Source organism: Thalia democratica, chromosome 4, assembly GCF_965202585.1.
Source record: "Thalia democratica chromosome 4, ktThaDemo2.hap1.1, whole genome shotgun sequence".
In the NCBI taxonomy this organism is placed as follows: domain Eukaryota; kingdom Metazoa; phylum Chordata; class Thaliacea; order Salpida; family Salpidae; genus Thalia; species Thalia democratica.
In genome coordinates, this window is record NC_139168.1 from 47,967,825 (window position 1) to 47,987,561 (window position 19,737).

Below are 19,737 nucleotides of genomic sequence, written 5' to 3' on the forward strand. Positions count from 1 at the left end.
AGTGTAACAAGTCAGACAAGTCTACCGTGTTTTAATACGAAACTTTTTTGAACTAGTATAAATTTGTGCTGGTTTCATACTTAAATCATTAGATGTTAAAATTAAACTAGATTAAGTTTGAGTATGATAAAAAGCATATCTTTAAATAAGTTTATTTAAACTTTCAAACAGTAAATATATTAGTTTCTTATATTGCTATATGCATAAGTTAAATTACATTTTTAATTTGTTTGAAAGCAATTGGTTTACAATTGAGAGTTTACCAACTAATATTAGCTCACACCGTGGCAAAAATTTAATATTAATACGAAATTTTTTAAAACTATTTTAAGTTTTAATAAAATTACTGTAAAATTTGTTAAACTTATTTATTAAAATAACACAGAAATTAACAAAAGTTGAAAAAATTTCTTAAATATTTAGATAAGCTTTATTTTATACAAACCTATTAAGATTTATATTAAAAAAGGTTTTTTTAATACCATCGAGACACAATGAATCCTGGAGTTTTTCCCGAACGTGATGATGCCAATATTCAAAGAGTTCTTGTAACAGGAGGAGCAGGATACCTTGGATCTACCATGGTTCCTATGTTACTTCAAGAGGGATACCAAGTAACAGTCTACGATTTGTTCAAGTTCGTAATTTTTCCCATTGTAAATTCTATACTTTTTATATTGTCATGAATTAAAATGGTAGTAGATTATTTTATAAGCAAATTTTAAAAAAATTTTGTATCATTATAGTAAAGTATGTAAGTTTTAAAGTATACTTATTAAGTAAAAACTATTATTTTCTGTATATTAGTGTCTAATGTAGTTATTTATGATATAGTAAGTTGACCTTAACTTTTATTAATTAAAGTTCAGAAGTTTAGCATGCCATAAAATTAAAGCTACAAAAATCAGATTTAAATTTTTAACAAGTTACAAACTTAACGATTATTTAGCTTATTTTAAAGTAACTAAAGTTTATGATACTATATTTTTCGAACTATATCGTAATATTATTTATTACATTATTTTAATAAACAAACAGCTGGGGAATCATGCCACTGAATCCAATAGCTAGCCATGAAAACCTGACGATTATCAAAGGAGATGTTACAGATCCTGACGAATTGGCTGAGGTTTATAACTAGTCTTAAACAAAATATTTTCTAACGATTTATACAAAAGAAATTTTAAAAAGTCTTTTGTTTTATACTTGTTTAAATATTTTTACGCAAAGTTATAACGACCGTGATTAAAATATCTTAACTTTGTGAGTACTATCATTACGACCTATACTTTTGTTAAACTTTTTAAAAGTGTAGATTATTTTTTTATCGAAAAATAGCAAAAATAATTTTTTTTTATTTCATTGTTATTAAAGATTAACGTTAAAGACTAATTATTGAATATATAAATACTGAAATGCAGGTGGTTCGTCAAAATGATGCAGTAATTCATCTTGCTGCTATTGTTGGATATCCTGCATGTTCTAAAGAACCAGAAGTAGCAAAACTAGTGAATGTGGAAGGTACTAGAAATGTGATGAATGCCGTGACTAATCAACGCGTCATCTATGCTTCAACTGGTATGTTAACTTGAATAGTACTCCACTAAATATTCTTTAAAGTCTAGTAAAATTTGACAAATTAATGTTTCAAAAAATTTAACTGATTTAGTTTAGAAATAGTTTTTGATTAAACGAAAAAAAAAAGTTACATTTTCAACTTTCACGAAAAATTTTTTTTGAAAGAAATGTTTTATTTTTTATTGCTAAACATTCTTCACTAAATAATATTAAGTAATTAAATTTCAATATAACTTAATTTCTTAATTTAAGTTTCTTTTGTAATGAAAACTGTAAAAAAAATAGTTTTTACAAAATATAAAAACAATCTAATGCCGAAAGTACATTTTATATCACTTTAATAGATTTTTTTCTAATTGCTTTAAACAGTGGTAAACATAAGGTGCACGAATCGATAACCAAAATGTTGTTTGGTTAACTAGGTCCTTAGGTTAAAATTTTTAAACGCTTTTCTTTTGCTGTTCAATAAACAAAAATCAAATTTAATTTAGGCTTTAAAGGTATCTAAAAAATAGTCCTATGTTAACTTCTTAACTAATAACAAGTTTTTTACTCGATTGTTTTAATAAGATAACAGTAAAAACTTATTGATTAAGTATATTTTCATGCACAAATAGCTTCAAAGCAAAACTATTTCAAATTAAGCTGTATATGTGTATAAATATATACCTAACTTTGTATAATTTTATTGCTGTACTTGCAAGTTTGCTTTTCATTGAATAAAACTTGGCTGAAAGCGCGTATTAAACGCAGAAACAGCTGTACCAAGCAAAAGTTTATTGTGTATTTTAGTTATATATATATATAGAAAACTACTTTTGAGCATAAATGTCATATTGCCTTCTTTTTTTCTACAAATGAAGTTATTTAGATAGCAACTATAAATGAAGTTTATAAATGAAGTTAGATCAAAGATTTCTAAGCTTTTTTTTTGAATTAAGATCATCAATTTTTGGCGTATAAAGATTTAAATATTGTAAAAAAAAACATTTATAGCCTCTTAATACATAAATAAAAACTCGAAATATGGAAATTATGATTTTAATTTAAGTATAATCATTTAAAACTTTTGTAAACGAAAGCCTAATATCAATTATTTTGAACGCTTTTTATGTCGTTCAAAAAATATTGTAAAACTTAAAAACTAAGCAAAAAATATATTGGTTTTTAAATGAAGTTATTTAATAATAATGTAAAACGTATAAGTATGACGTGTAGTATGTGTAGATAAATTAGATTTTAGATAAATTAAACTTACATAACAAAACATCGTGGAAAACTTGTATTTCTGGTTCGACAAGTTTCAACTTTTACCACAATCTTCAAATATTTGAAACACGTTTAAAGTTTTTTTTCTTGACCTTAGGCGGTAGCTTTTTTCTTTAATCGAAAATTAATTGATTATATTAAAACAATTTTTTATTGTATTTGTTGTTATAGTTATACTTTACCGACAGCCTATTGTAAAGTTAAATTTTTTTTAACCTCTAATTTGAAGGAAAATGCAAACAATTTCGTCTGTTAGTGAGTAATTATATACTTACTGCTGTTTATTTTGTAACAATTGTGAAACATATCAATAATTATAACTTTATCACTAAGAGTTTTAGAGTATAATTAAATGGTATTTATCAAGAATGACTCAATACAATACATGTAGAATAGTTTTGGTTTGACCGTTTAAAATCATCTATCCTTTGAACAATCAAAACTATTATTTCAATAAAAAGCTATCAACACTGTCTAAAGTTTCCATTTTATTCTAAAATAATATAACTTAAAAAGTAATGCTTAGGTTCATGTTACGGAGCTATCAATGGAACTTGTACCGAAGAAACTCCAATCAGTCCTCTAACTTTATACGGAGAAACAAAAGCGGAGGGTGAAAAACTGGTAAGAGCAAAAGGAGGAGTTGGACTTAGACTTGCAACTGTGTTTGGTGTAAGTTAATGCTCATCCATTTATAGTTATTCTGAGACAGAAAGGAGTTATTGTGTTTAAAAATAATTTGGCTAAAACTAATTATTGAAATTAGCTAAGTTATATTTGAATCATAACAAAAAGTTGTTCAGCATACTAGATTGTTACTATTAAAAAGCAAAAAATAATGTATAGATTAAAATATTTCTTATTATACCAAGTTATATAAACACATTTTTGTTTTATATTAATTTTTTATTTCACTTTAAATTTTTCGAATAGCAACTTTCACAAGCTTTGTCTTCGTCAAATTTATGCAAAAAACAATTTTTTGTCCAACTCTAAGCAATTAAGTATTAAACATACGCTTTAAAATAAAATTAGAACATTCAGACAAAACATTCAGAATTAACTAAAGCAAATCGATCTAATGAATACTAAACAAATCTAATTAATAAAATTAAACATCATATAAAGCTTATAGAGCACGGAGTAAAAAAAAGTTTATGTTTAAACATAGTATAACTATATATGTATAACATATGTTTAAGCTATATAACTTTGTTTAGCAACACACACGTTTAACTATATTGAAGTTTAATACAGTATAACAGCACTTTTATTTAAGCAGCTTTCAAATATATTTTTACTTTTTATTTAAATTAGGTGTCGCCTCGTTTAAGACTTGACCTTCTTGTCAATGATTTGACCAGCAAAGCAGTAGAACTTAAACACTTTGATGTTTATGAAGGTAGTTTCAGAAGAACTTTTCTTCATGTGAAAGATGCAGCCAGAGCTTTTATATTTGCTCTTCAACATTACAAGTAAAAGTTTAATAAAATACTATAACAAAAATTGATGTTTCATATTTTTTTGTAAATAAATATTATTACTAATAACAAAAAAAATTTGCTTCATGTGCTTTTATTATATTTTATTATTTATACCTTATTTAATTCCATCAAGTTTTTAGAAAATTAACGCTTACTTTAATTATCATTTTTTTCAGTAAATTTAACAATATATATAAAACTATTGTTTTCTTTTCGCCAGTTCAATGTCAGGAAACGCCTACAACGTTGGTGATGAATCCATGAACATGACAAAAATGCAGGTTGCTAAGATGATCGAATCCAATGTGGACGGTTGCAATATAACAGAGTCGAACAACGGGCAAGATAAGGACAAACGTGACTATGCAGTATCTTATGCTCTTATTCGTTCCTTAGGATACAAAGCTCAAACAACAATGTCATCTGGGATTAAGGAGCTGCTAAAAATAATTCCTCACATCAAAAAAGATGAAGTTGCGAAGTGTAAAAATGTTTAAAAAAAAATGGAAGATATTTTATGCTTTTACTCAATCCTAACCGACTTAAATTTTTTAAGATAAGTATGCATTTACAATTTATAAGCCTCCTGTTTGATGAAAAGTTTAATACAGTATTTATTATTTTTTAATTTAAGTTTTTCGTTTGTCAGACGACTTTTTAGCATAAAGTAACGGGTAACATTTATATTTCATTTTAAGGTACCAAATGTCATTGGTGTAGTTATAAAACCTCAATAACAAAAAGTAAATATAAAATTTATTTATTTTGTTGTAATAGTGTGTATTATCTTAATCTTATAGGATTTTGATAGAATAATTACTTTTGTCAATCCTATACGAAGTATCTTGCATATAAAGTACAAATATAAGTACTAATATTGATTTTAGCTATATACTGTTAAATTTATAAAAATAAAATATTTTTGCCTCTTTTTATACTTGTAAAATGCAACTTAACTAATATAAAAACATAATTGAAATACTAAAAACATATATTGTACTTAAACTTATTAGTATCTAAACTTATTTATATATTTTTTGAATGTTTTTTTAATAAACCTGCACAAAAAAAACTGTAGTATAAATAGTAACAAAAGTTTACATCGAACTGATAAACAGACTATTAGTACTAGATAAAACTAAAACTTGATTAAAATGTAAAAATAGTGATGTTATAGTTTACTTATAAAACTGTTTTAAAGCTTTTTGTGTCAAATAAATATTAGTGAGTAGTGAATACTATCAATGTCTAGTCGATGTAAAACAGTAAATTATTTTTGTTCATCAGTTCCTAACAAGTATTTCTAAATCTTATGATTATTATTGATAATAATCTTAGTGTCAAGTATTTTATATCCAACAGATTTCTAACATTATTTTGCGTTGAGGAAGAGTTAACATTTTTTCAAAAGCTAACAACCAGTCGTACATACCGATTGGTTCTCAATTGTTTATTTAGATTAAAGTTTGGGTTTCGCAGTAAGCTTAAAACATTTACAGACATAATTTTGTAAACAATAAATAAAATAAATTAACATATCAACTTAAGGTGATATAAATAAGTTACTAAACATTAACATTATAACTGTAATTTACATTATATACAGTAAAACTGCGTTGTAAAAAAAAACGTTTGCACTAGTACAAAACCGGTTCATTTTCCAAAAAAAAGTTATGCAAGCTTAAGATTAAGATTAAGACCTAAAAGGATACAAATAGAAAGTTTCAAGGCTCTAAATTATAATCAAATACCAAAAGCTTATATTAGAATGCATTAAACTTTGGTTTAATGTTCAAATATATAGTAAAAGTGTGATTTATTAGTAATGTAAACAATCATATAAAAGCGGTCAAATATCCAAAATAAAAATTAGCAGGTTGAGATGAGATATATAGGACACAAAACAAAAAGTTTAAAAGTTATAATTTAAGATTAGATACCGAAAGTTTACATTTAAACGTATTAATTTTTGAACAAAAAATAAAATGTAGAGTTATGCTGCGTTTTATTAGAAACATCACAACTCATATAAAAACGGTCCAGTGTTTACGACTTAAATACGACTTTGAACAATTTAAAAAAAAAGTTCAAGGTTATAAGTAAATTGATAAGTACAAAACTATCATCAAAAAATGTTACAGTATTTTATTATATCAAATTGCGAATTTCATAAAAAGATCATGCTGATGTGTATGATTCCTATTTAAAATATAATTTTAAACTATTTTGATTTAAAATATGTTATAGTTGCCTCTAATCATTTACAATTATGTTTTTATGCTGATTTTAATCTAATTTAAAAAAAAACAAAAAGTAAGCTAAATTATTTAAAATGAGTTAGATTAACCAATTTGTGAATATAAACTATAATTTATGATAATGTAGGTTTTCTTGTAGATATTTTTTGATTGCACCATATTTTTAAATTCCGTAAAAGAAAAACTTATATACTTTGTATAGATATTTTTATTTATCTCATTAACTTTGACTCCCTCTATCTCAATATGTTTCATTAAATTTTGTTAAGCTTAAATATGCATCTGAGTTCAAGTTTACAAAATAAGACTAACTTGTAAAATAAAGTAGACCCCTTAATAAAGTTCATTCCACATATACATCAATTCATTGATTAAACCTATATGTTTAACTATTTCAGAAAAAAAAAACTATTTAAATTCCGAGATTGTCTTCAAATTTTTCTTTCAAAAACATTCACATTAGTTTTAACTATGTGAAGTTTTTCATATCAGTTTTTCTTTCGGGTCATAAAACTTTTCTACATTAACATTAATGCATCTTTTTTTTAGCATTTATGTTTTTTGTTCTTTAGTTTTTTTAATCTTAAAATTTTATAAGTTTTTTGCAAATGGTATAATTTCTAGTTGAAATATACTTTATAGAACTATAACATTTTAAACCAAAAATATTCAGAAAAACCTTATTAGTTAACAGCTAAGTGCAAAAAAATATATAAACTAAATTAAAACCCATGTTTTCAGTAATTTTTAAATGTGTCAAAATGCCACCTAATTATTTAATATTTTTTTGAACTAATTAAGTTATCTGTGAAAATATAAAAACTTTATAAATTGACTAATTCTTTCATAAACAATGTTTCACCCAGTTAATCAATGATATTAATGAAATTCTTAGTTTCTGTCGATTTATCATCAAAATAAAATTAGTTAAAGTATAGAAATACGTAATATTTATGTTAAAAAATATTCAAAATAATGAATAACTAATGTACATTTATATATATTATTACATTGGAAACCAATACATTAAGTCAACTATTCTAGACATAAAAAAGGATCAAAATGAAATAGATAAAGGTACCATTTAGTATGAAACCACCAAACACAAATGATATGCTTCATGTACATGTACTTCATAATCATGGAAGATAAATTTTACTAGGGGTTTATTAATTATAAAAAAAAGATTAGTACCAGAAAAATAGATTATATAATAAAAACATAAAAATTTCTTTAAAAATCCTATGAAAATTATAGAGAATGAAATAAAAAATTAAAATAAAGTAACAAATGAACAATCAAACATACAAAATATACAGTGTTAATCATTTCCAAAAGAAAACACTTCAGATAAAAGTATGATGAATTTGATCAGATTGGTATTAAAATACAAATAGCTTTTAGTACGATTAAATACTGAAATTACTTCTCATAAAACGATAACTTTACTAAGTACTTTAGCAGTTGCATTATTTTTAAACTTGTATGTCCAGGTGTTTGGATACCCAATATATTAAGAAACAACTCGTTGCTAGAATAAAAGAACATACTACGCTAACAAACAGAGTAGTATTTACTCATATTAAAAGTTTTTTTTTTTTTAATCATTTAAAATATTTCAAAAGAATAAAATCTTGTAAAAACTGCAGTAAATTATTAGCAATCGAAGCAACACTTATTTAAACGTTTATATATAATCAAATGCAATGCAAACTTGGTTCAGATAAAGGATCAAGAACTACACCAAATATTTTTGGATACCCATGTTCATTTAACTAGTATCTTTTTAGCTTTTGAATAATAGTCCATAACTTATTAATTGTTGTTTTGTAGTTTACTCTTGTTTTTCGTATTAATTAATTCTAATTAATTAGTTTTAAGAACATTTAGTTTATTTTGATAAGGGAACTAGTTTATTTTTGAAAGCAGTGGTCAGCTAAGTTATAATTGGAAAAAAAACAGTTTTATTTGCAATAAAATAATATCTTAAAATAAAAACTTTTAATTTATTTCTTAGCAGAACTAAGTATGCATACTTAAATATTTTTAAAAGAGCTTTACTGAGCTAAAGAATTTTAAAGCGCATGTTTTTTACAAAAAACTATACGTTGTTGCAGAAATGTACCAAGCTACGTCCCTGGGTTTGACTGTGATATCTGATGTTACTAATCTTGCTTTTATAATACATTTTTTTACGATATTTAAATGAGTAAATATATACATATAATTATTTCCTAATAAAATATTTCTATAAATACTTGATTGTAAAAGAATTATTTGGTTTATAATAATTACTAGTTTCAAACTTAGCCTATATATTTGGTACAAAACTTGTTACGACATTTTAAAAACCTTGTAAGAAACCTAAACTGTTTCTCTTTTAGATTTAAAACTAAAGCTACTGATAATTTAACACAATTTGTAACTCGTTATTTTTTTAGATGCTAGCAAGTTAACATGTAGAATTTATTTGCAAAAACGCAAATAAATGCTAAACTACCGAAATGAAAGTTTTAGTACCTTGAGTTAAACTAATCAAACTTTTACAAACATTAAATTTAATTTAATATATAACAATTTCGTATAAAAAAAATTTTATTGTACAAACAGAATATTAAAAAATCTACTATTTCATAACAAAATATATCAGAAACCATCAATAATTATAATTTAAAATGTAAATTAATTTACTCTCAGCTTGTTTGAATTTTACTGTACCATAAAGACTTGCAATTGCGGTACCAATTAGTACAAAGATATATGAAGAAAAAAAATAAATAAAGAGAGATGTAAACGACAAAAGTCAGCAGCCAAAAAAAAAAAGGAATAAGGCTCAGTTGCTGTATTGCTGTAACTTGCCTACGAAGAAACATGATCAAATTATAACTTTGGTTAAAAAACAAGAAATAGTTAGTATTTGTTTAAGAAGTTAGTTGTGTAAAACCGTGATTCTTAATGAAAAAAAAATGTCGATTTCTAAAGAGAAAACACTGTGCACACTAGATTAACAAACGTAAATGAATTTCAACATAAACAAATTTTTACGAGATCAATTATTATAACATTATTACTACTAATTAGGAAGAAAAAAAAAATACATCAAAAATAAATTTAAATTTTTTTAAATTTACAATATTTCATTTCTCTGATTTTTATCTGTGCTGAGTGAAAAATACTTGAACACTACTCTGCATTTTTTAAAAACATTGGTCTTTAAAATTAAACAGATTTTATTTTATTTATTTTTTACAATAGTTATTATAGCAAAAACAAAAACTCATTTATAGGTAGAAACAACTTTTTTAGAGCACCAATAAAACTGTATAAAATTTTGATAGCAGTCTAAGCTGCTTAATATGAAATACTGCTAAATAATTAGGAATCTTCATGCTAAAAACTTATATGTATTTTTGGAATAAAAGGATAACAAAATTATTTTTTTTAAACATGAATAAAATTTTCTCAAAAAATTGTGTGAACCATAAATAAAAATTATAAAATGTATTTTTTTTAATTTACCTTGAGCTTGTGTTATTCTACTTATTTAAATCTTTAAGGTAGAAATTATTGAAATAAGTTTCTTATCATTCAACTTTTATAAATAAAAATTTAATACAAAAGTCTACCACCTACAGCTTTTATGCTAGAAATCTTGAATCTTAAGAAACATATTTAGATGTTTTAAAATTTCTAAGCTAAACAAACTAAATAGAATTAGATTAAAACTCACTTTTATAAAATTTAAGTTATTATTAATATTAAAGAAAACAATATCTTGGAACTTTAATCATTATTTATGAGCTAAAAAAATCTTTTGGTCTATTTTTTTTTAAGCAGACTAGTGTAAACAGATATATATATATATTTGGTGTCATACATTTTGAAAACATTATTTAAAGTTCGAACTTTTAAATATTGAAAAGCAATTGTTTAATGAATAATACTTTATAAATATTTAATGCTATTTCTTAACCAATTAAAGCACTATCATCATCTATTTTATGAAAAACTAGCTGTAAAAATTTAAACGTAAGCTTAAAAACTGTAGAAGAAGGTACAATATATATTTTTATAAACTACATATCATAGTCTTCAACTTATATGAGGAAGAAAATATTTAAATTAATAAAGTTTTAAAACTTCTAACAAGCACATTTGTAGTTACATTAAGCAGTAATAAGCTTTGTGTAACTAGGATAAAACTGTACAAAGTAAAAACATACTTTTACAAAACAAGGTGGATAAATTTTAGGTAAGAAACTAACTATATAGTAACAAATACTATTAGAAAAAAAAACTGACTTCTTTTAAATCTATCTTAGTTTTTGATACTGTAAGCAAATAAATAAAGCACCTTTATTACTTTTTAATTATATTACTGTAATTTCAAAAAAGGAAAGGACGGCATAAAATTAAAATTAAATAGTAAGCTGAACTAAGCTTACAAAACTATATGAAGTTTTGTAAAAAAAAAACAAATAAAGGCATGAAATTTTTATATAAATACAAAGTTATTTATAAATTATATCTTCTTTATATTAAAAAATAAATAGATTCATTAATATTCTATTGAGTTTAAAACCCGAAGTTACTTTTTTTGATTCATTTTAACAAGTTATGAATTATCTAAGCTACAGCATAGTAGACATGTGTGGGGTGGTTGCTAAGGAAAGTTCTCGTGATTGCTCATTACCGCGCGTCAGTTTTCGAGTACTACGAAGAACAGTGTCACTTCTTCGATAAGGCTCTGACTTCAAATCTGAAAAAAAATATACTGATGTTTTATATTACCTTTTTTTACTTTTGAAAGCTTTTAAAAATGGTATAAAAAATAAAATTCAATTATAAGTAGCTTGTCTAAAAGACAACAAACTACATATAACATATATAACATTAAACCCCAAATAGTCCACTTCTAATAGACAGAGAAAGGCCAGTTGCGAAACTAATCACGTGATAATCTTATTTAAGTTGTAAAGATTTTTTAATAAAGATTTTGATCTTGAAACACTACAAAAAAATCTTGTTTATTACTATCTAAAAGCTAATAAATTGGCTTTTATCTTTTTTGGTTTTTTACTGTTTTATAGTATAACTCTGTGCAATTTGTTAAATTAAGAATATGGCTATCTTGAAATTATTAAAATACTTAAGTAACTATCAAGTAAATCTTGTAAATTATTTATATACAGAAAGTAAAGAAAAAATACTGACTACAAAATAGTCATTTACAACCAAAAAAAAGACTAGCTGTTCTATAAATATTTTAACTAGAGTTTTTGTTAAACAACTTAATCCCAACAGCTTCTTCACTTTATATCTAAGTGTTTTAAAATTATTTTTTCTACAAGAGAAAAGAAAAAAAAAGTTGAAATAAAGAAATTTTTAAACTATTTTGAAAACAAAGTTTGGTAGACGTTGCTTTACTACAGTATTCAAACAAACAATTAATATTATCTTCAATTGCCCCGTCCTTCATTTCAACAATATCTCTCCTTCCCTTTCTTCTACCACCCTCCATCATTCTTTCTCCGTCCTTACGAATTTCTTCTGCTCCCTTCCTCCTTTTATCTTCCATTTCTTCTTCTCTCAAACGCTGTCTTTCTAACAACTTTGCCTGTTCATTATTTTAATTTCACTTTTTTATTTAAGTAAATTGAAATTTTAAGTAAATTTTGTTTACACTGCTTTTTAAATATTTACCAAAAAGTCACATAAGATCACAATAGATCAAATACTATATTAATTTAAGACTTACTTCCGCAATTTTCCTGTCTTCTACTTCTCTTTCGGCGCGTTTGTAAGCGTTAATAAATCGGTCGATCATTGGAAAGAATGTTTCAGGAGGCATCGTCTTTGTTGTCTCACCGAAATATTTAACAACGTTTTCGTAGGCCTCCTTTGCTGTTTCTGTGTCTTGCAAGATCTGTTTGCATATTTGTATATAAATGTAAACTAACTTTAAAATACTTAATTGCTTGATAGCTAATTATGTATTATATCTAACTAAATGTTGTTATAATTTTGTGTTAATATGACAATACAGCATTTTATACAATGTTTAATGTCGTAATATATAATAATTAAGCTAGTAATTTTAAAACAGAATTCAAACTTAAAACTTTTAATTTAGAATTCACTTACAAGTTTATTACATAAAAATATAAAAAATAATTACTTTCAAAATACTTACCATTCAAAACTGTCTACCTAATACTTAGTTAAACTTTAAAATATTTTAAAGCAATTTGAATATAAAAACTTTAAGTTTTGTTAAGACTTTCAATTTTATATACTTGACTAAAATATTTTAATCATCATATAAAAAACAAACTGCAAACTTAAGTAACAAAAAATAACCCTTTCGATAAAAGAAACAAAATTAGTAGAATTTATTTATAGAGTATGGAAAAGTTTTTGAGCCTAACCTATTTTATATGTTATTAAAAAAACTTTAGTATTTTTATTTTATTAAGTTATAAACATTGCTTATTTCATACAATAACAAATTATATTTTTTAAAACTTTAAAAACAATACGTTTAAACTTTTTGATGAAAACCAAGTCAAAAATAATAAAAGTAAACTAAGTTGTTAACATTAACATCAAAACTTTACCAATTTTTATGAAACTATTTTATATGAACTAAAAGAAAAAGCTCCGTGAAGAATTAAATTAAAAATAAATTCGTCAAATATTTCTAGCTATACAACATATATATATTTTAATCAGTGTCTTTATTTTCAAACGAAAAATACCTTGTCCACAGTTTTCTTATTTTTTTTAACGAATGAAGTAAGAGTGGCATGATTATCCACCTCACACTGCATCTCTGTCATGTGCATGCCTTTCTTTATCTGGTTCACGTCTGATAGTATGTTCTCAAACGACACTATAACATGTTTATATCTTTAGACAAGAATATTAAACGATTAATTAAAACAAAACAATTAACAATGTACATAATAATCAAAAAACATTATTTCTTTTTACGAAAAGTTATTAGTATTTTATAATTTTTGGTAGTATTCTTAAGTTTAAATTGCTGCTCTTTATTGTTTTTTTTTCTACATTTTTTCATAAAATCTTTAGTTTATTTTGTACACTTAATTTAAAAACACTATTTGAAAACTATTATGCATTTATCAAGGATAATTCAAACCATTACTCTTTTTCCTAGCACTATATAAAAAAAAATAGTGTTAGATTTCCTATCTGTATAACACTCTTTATGTTGTTACATGCTTGATACAAACATTCAGCTTGAAACCTTAATGATAAGAGTAAAAAAAATTAAGACAACCAACTATTTTTTAGTTTGAAATATACAAACCTTTACAAGCGCGATCAACGTATCTTAGTTCTTTGTAAAAAGTTTTAGCTTCTGGATAATGATTATCAAGAACTTGTACGATGTAATGCAACAAGGTCCACTTTTTATCTATTGACTTAGTATCAGCTAGCTGTATAATTGATTACCATAAAACCCATGTTTAAATATAACTTTTAAAATAAATGTTGTATTAGACTATGAAAACTTTAGATTTAAAAATTAAAGAAACTAGAAATTTAAGTTTAATTTACTTAATTTGTAGTAAAATTTTAATTCTTTAAAAACTATTTCGATTCGAGTTTACTTATAAAAACAGTGTGACAAACACTATAAGCTTTATGCTTTAGGTGCGAAACATAAGTAACCTGTTGCATTTTGTTTTGTTTTTTAACAAATATAATGATATAGACTTAGTTATATAGGTAATTTAAAATATAGCAACTTTAACTTACCGCATCAAGAGACTGAAGTTTGAAACCGTAAACAGCTCCACGTTTAGAGCTGTTCATATAGTTTCCAAAAGCAAGTACAACTTCCAGTACCCTCTTAAGTTGCGTTGAAGATTTTATTGACATGCTGGCTGCTATCACCCCGGCTATTTGAGGCAGCAGAGTCACGTGGGTCTCATGAAAACTTCCAATGAAAATCATGATTGTAAGTCTTTGTTGCAGTCGCTCCACTCTTCCAAACTGTCAGAATGGCCAATTATAAAATTATAATTTCGATAATTTTACTCAAGTGGACCACTTTAGGAAACCATGGCCTATAGTGAACTTAAAGTTCTACTAGTTTTGATTAAATTTTCAAGAAATTTGATTTTTAAGAAATACTTTGATTACTATCAAATAGCTATTGCAAAATCTGGACTTTTTTTTTCTTTTTAAAATTTAAGGAAAATTATTGTTTAAAAAAAATTAACTTATTTAAATTACTTTGTTACACTTATTTAGGTCATTTAAAATACTATATTGATACTAGAATTAATTAAGTAAATTTTTATAAACACTCTCACCAGCCACATAAACTTGTCTTCAGGTGTGAGCTCATCAAAACTTTTTCCGGATTTTTCATGCTCCTTAAAAAGCTTCAACTCCATCTCATTAGGCATGAAACCTGGCAGCATCTCAACGTGCTCCAGAGATAATCTCGACAAATCATAGCTGTATAACGCCTGACAAATTTCATCCGTTGTCATACCGATCTTTCGAAGGAGAATTGCTGTAAAGTTTATCATGAACTTTAGTGTTTACAACCTTAAATTACTTTTTACAATTTTTCACATTTAAAAAGTAAAACATTAAAAAACGCTTCAAGTAAAATAAAAATAATAATTTTTAACTGTGAAAAAACTACAATATCTGGTTTAAGTGTTTAATACATTTTAAACAAGGTATATAACAATTACAAAACTCATTTATTTTAGCTAACGTCGTATAGGTCGAATAAAAACTACTTTAAATTAAAAAGACTTGCAACAGTTAAGGATACATGAGCGGCTTTAAAATGATTTACTATGAAAGTCCAATTTGATGCTAAATTTAAAGAAATTAAAACGTTAAACAAACGTTCAAATTAGACACAAAATTTTGTTTACAAAAAAACTAGTATAAACAAAATAAAATTAAATAACTTGTTAACTTATATTTTCCAGATTAAATATTAACAAAAATTTGATAGTAGTTTTAACTAAAAAGTCTTAAAGTATGAATTTAAGTCTTAAAGCTTCTTAATTCATGCTTAACAGTTAAAAATAAATTTTAATAATAAACTATAAAAATAGAAATCCTCTTTGAGTCATGAAAGATTTATCTAAGTTATTTAATCTAAAACTTTGTACCTGAATTTATATAGCACGAAATAAAATTGATTATTATATACAGGGTTGCCAAATACATGTGGCAAATTTTCTCCAATTTTTCAAAATTACACATTTAAGGGTTTATTTTTAGCTTAAAATTAAGTTTAAGACAAATAACTGTGTTAAATAGTATAACGACATTGGAAAGGTATCTTAAAGTTTCTTTAAATGTGTTTATTATAGAAAAAAATTTTGATGATGACAAAAATTTTACCTATACGATAGATTTTTTGTGTCAAATCGAAATTTTACTGCTTAACATGTTAAAATTGTTTAAAATTCCAGGTTCTTCCATTTTTTTCAAATTTCTCAAATTCTAGGTTTTTTAGCCTAAATTGTCAAATTCCAGGTTTTTCCAGAATTCAGGTTTTTTAGCAACACTGTGTATAAAACAAGAGTTAAGCCAAAATCTTAGTTTCTATTATCTCGTAGTTTTACAAAATCATAAACTGTTTTAGTAATAAAACTAAATCAGTAAAACATAATTTTGTACAGTTTGTAAGCTGTCGTACGAATAACCCTTAATCTTAAATTGTAAGTTTTAAGGTGCAAATTACAATTGTTTGGAATTTCATATATCAGTTAATAAAAAATTTCAATACATAACATAAAAACAAATCATTAAAGTATAAAATTTTTAATTAGTGGCTTTGGAAGATTTTTTAAACTATACCATATTTTGTAGACTCAAATTATCCTATAACCTTTTTATGTAAAACAAGTATCAAACACCTTAATGATGTTTTTGATTTATAATGCACATATTTTATACTTCACATCTTTTTGTTATTTGTAAAAAACAAAAACTAAATTAATTTTAAGTTGTTCAGTGTTTATAAACCTATTTAATTTGTAAGCAAAATAGTATAACTGTATTAAATTTTACATAGTCTATATAAAACAAAGTACTTAGAAAGTTTGAATGATCGTTTTAAAATTATGAAAACAATTCCTTTATCTATTCATTCTTAATACGATTTAATTTTATTATAACTTAAAAAACGCATAAGCAGAGTTAAAAAAGATTTTTTTAAGATTTAAATTATAAATTTTCTATGTTTTAAAAAAGTCAATACTTTACCAAAATAAATACCGATATCGAAATAATATTTAAGGTTTATCGTTAGGATTTAAAGAAAATAAATCAGAGTAAGTTTTTTTTTATATCTTAAGTTCAACATAAAAATAAAGATAAGTAGAAGTGAATAGAAGTAATTATCAATAATTCATCAGTTATTATCAGCCGGCAGAGAAACAAGCGATATTTTTTGCCACAACTTTTCACAAGCACTATTTGTATGAACTCTAAGTTATATTTAAAACTTAAATAACTAAATTTATTTTTCTGCTATGTATATATACTTTTTTCATATAAAATAACTCTAAAAAAACTAACATATTATACATTATGATTCCAAAACTTAAACATATAAAAAAGTTGAACTTTCTTAGTGAGAAATAAGTAAGCTATTTGCTTTTATTAGCTAAAGTGATACTTAAAACGAATATAAAAACTTTTTTTTAAACATTTCTGTTATATTTAAATCAAACTTAGTTATTAAAACAAGAGTTAAAATAATAATTAAAATTTTTTGGCATAATTAACCAAATATCTTAAAACGTGTATTTTAAAAAACTTAAATGTTTTAAATTAATTAAAAGCTTTAGGAATCAGAACATAATATTTAAGTTTATCAGATCGTCCTTTAGGTATGTCAATCACTCTTTATGATTGTTTTATCTTAACTTAAATACTATATATAAAAAGTATTATGCTTCAAAATGATCGAGCAAGCAAGTTAAATATCAAGAGTTTATATTCAACTTGCTTGCTAAGGTAGAATTTGAAAAAACTTCAAGCAATATGATAAGTGTAAAATAAAAACTTTGTCTAATTTTTTGAAGTGTAATAGTTTTAACATAGAGCATGCAAGAATTAGGAATGAAAAAAAACATACACAAATTTCTTGCTCTGTTTGTATCAATGATGGTGATTCCCCTTTTGTTTTTCTTCTGTTCGACAAACCTCTGCAGCCTTTGTCGGTTCTCTGCTGAATCTTGCGCTTTAGTCTTAAACATTTCTTCAAACTGCTCCATGTTCATCTGAAAGTATTTTAAATTGAACAACTTACATTACATATGAACAGTTTGAACTTTGTATAAGCTTTGAACTTAGTTTAATCTTTAAAAAATATATATATGTGGTAAAAACATAAGTCTATATGGCCTAAATAAACACATTTTTTAAATTCAACTAGTTAAACATTTACTAATAAAGTTAGCAAACCATGTTAATAACTGAATCATCGTCTAGATCGTTGAAGATTGTTCCAGCCACTTGATTGGGTCGCATCGGTGTCAAGTTTAAGTTTTGCATCCGATACTTTGGTTTGTAAACCTTCTTTTGCTTCAAACCACTTCCTGCGGGAAGGTTTGGTATTCGCGCAATTCCTGTAAAATTATACATATCTATATATATTTTTCTTAGAATTTATTACAACAGTAAAATTTTTCGTTTTTTTTTTGTTCTTTTTTTAAGTTTGTTCTTTTTTTTTGTAATTTTTAAAATACTACATAAAACCAAGAAAATAAAACTTTAAGCAGCTTTTAGCAAAGAACTTAAATCTAACCTACTTTGAATTGTGAAAGAATAGCCAATACGTTTATCAATTATTATTTACTTGGTGAAAATAAACATAACTAACCAATAGGAGGCGGCTGGGGCACTCCGATTAAAGGAGGAGGTGGAATGTTGGATAGCATTGGAGGCGGAGGTATGTTTAATTGTGACTTCACTGAAAGAGTAGCAGGTGGTGGTGGTGATGTAGTTGAAGCATCTCTGCCAGACGTAAAATCCTGTAAAATTAATTGAACAAGTTAAATTTCATCATGGTTAGATGCAAGTTGCATATGTTTAAAGCAAAAAGTAAACAGTGTGAGCAAAAACTAGCCTGAGTTTATTGATAAAGTAAATAAAAAAAAAATGCATAAAGTAATAATAGAAAAGTTAAACTGATGGATAAGCTTACATACTATAAAATTAAAAACATATATGAAGTTTAACATTTAAATTGTCAATAAAGTTAAAACAACATATTTATGAACTTTAAAAAAATTAAGATGTAAACTAGTGATCTACCGCCTTACTTTTAAAAACTTTACTTTTTAAAAAAGATCCGGATCCAGTTAGTTTAGAAAAACTTTGTTTTCCGCGATCAGCTTCTTTCAGTTTTATATACTTAGATTATTGTGTTTTGAATATTTAATCTATATATAATTAATCAAGCAATACAATGCTTCCTTAGACTTATGACAGTTTGAAGATAAAAATACAAACTGAGTTATCAGAAGCTTCGTTTTTGTCATTTACAAGTTACACATGGACAAATTCAAAGACAAAGAAATCATAACTTTCTTTTACAGCACATTGGCTAAATGAAAGCTTTGTACTGTAAGGAAATAAAAGGTTGAAACACTGGCTTTAATATTTGGGAAAACATAAAGGAGACGCTTGAAAAATGGGGTATTAATATGAATCTCATTCACGTTTTTTTGCGCGACAATGCATTTAACATGAATGTTGTTGTTAGAATCCTCTTCAGCGCATTTCATTCACACGCTTCAACTGATAATTAAAGATTCACTGTTTTCAGAAAGTAACATAAGTGTGTTAATAGCTAAGGCCCGTCAAACTGTTGGCCACCCTAATCATTCTTCTACAGAGTTCGAGAAACTAAAAAAAAATCCAGGTCACTTTAGATTCATCAGTCTCAATGCAAAAAGCCTTGTTACTTATGCAAGATGTTGAATCAAGGTGGAACTCAACCTACCTTATACTGAAAAGATTAGAAAAATTAAAAACAAGTGTCTAGATCTACGTGCCTACACCAAATTTAAACACGAATATATTCTTACAGCTGATAAATGGAAACTTGTTAGCCTCCTTAAGGCCATAGG

General features: G+C 25.0%; 2 protein-coding genes across 2 annotated transcripts in view; one reads left to right on the forward strand and one right to left on the reverse strand.

Moving 5' to 3' along the window:
- Window positions 1-461: 461 nt before the first annotated feature.
- LOC145834183 (GDP-D-glycero-alpha-D-manno-heptose dehydrogenase-like) lies at window positions 462-5,389 on the forward strand. The gene is made up of 6 exons (XM_082941556.1): window positions 462-637; window positions 1,039-1,129; window positions 1,422-1,578; window positions 3,374-3,519; window positions 4,165-4,322; window positions 4,552-5,389. Exons 1-6 carry the CDS (start codon window positions 495-497, stop codon window positions 4,826-4,828), a joined length of 972 nt encoding a protein of 323 aa, XP_082797682.1. The 5' UTR covers window positions 462-494; the 3' UTR covers window positions 4,829-5,389.
- Window positions 5,390-10,678: 5,289 nt separating this feature from the next.
- LOC145834169 (formin-like protein 3) overlaps window positions 10,679-19,737 on the reverse strand; it is a 28,584-nt gene continuing 19,525 nt past the window's right edge. Inside the window, exons 12-21 of the mRNA XM_082941536.1 lie at window positions 18,486-18,636; window positions 18,068-18,231; window positions 17,739-17,883; window positions 14,935-15,140; window positions 14,375-14,611; window positions 13,923-14,052; window positions 13,348-13,481; window positions 12,348-12,515; window positions 12,035-12,206; window positions 10,679-11,348 (exon numbers count right to left, since the gene is read on the reverse strand). Of these exons, the coding sequence (XP_082797662.1) occupies window positions 11,221-11,348; window positions 12,035-12,206; window positions 12,348-12,515; window positions 13,348-13,481; window positions 13,923-14,052; window positions 14,375-14,611; window positions 14,935-15,140; window positions 17,739-17,883; window positions 18,068-18,231; window positions 18,486-18,636 (1,635 nt within the window). The 3' untranslated portion in view covers window positions 10,679-11,220. The remainder of the gene's footprint in view (window positions 11,349-12,034; window positions 12,207-12,347; window positions 12,516-13,347; window positions 13,482-13,922; window positions 14,053-14,374; window positions 14,612-14,934; window positions 15,141-17,738; window positions 17,884-18,067; window positions 18,232-18,485; window positions 18,637-19,737) is intronic.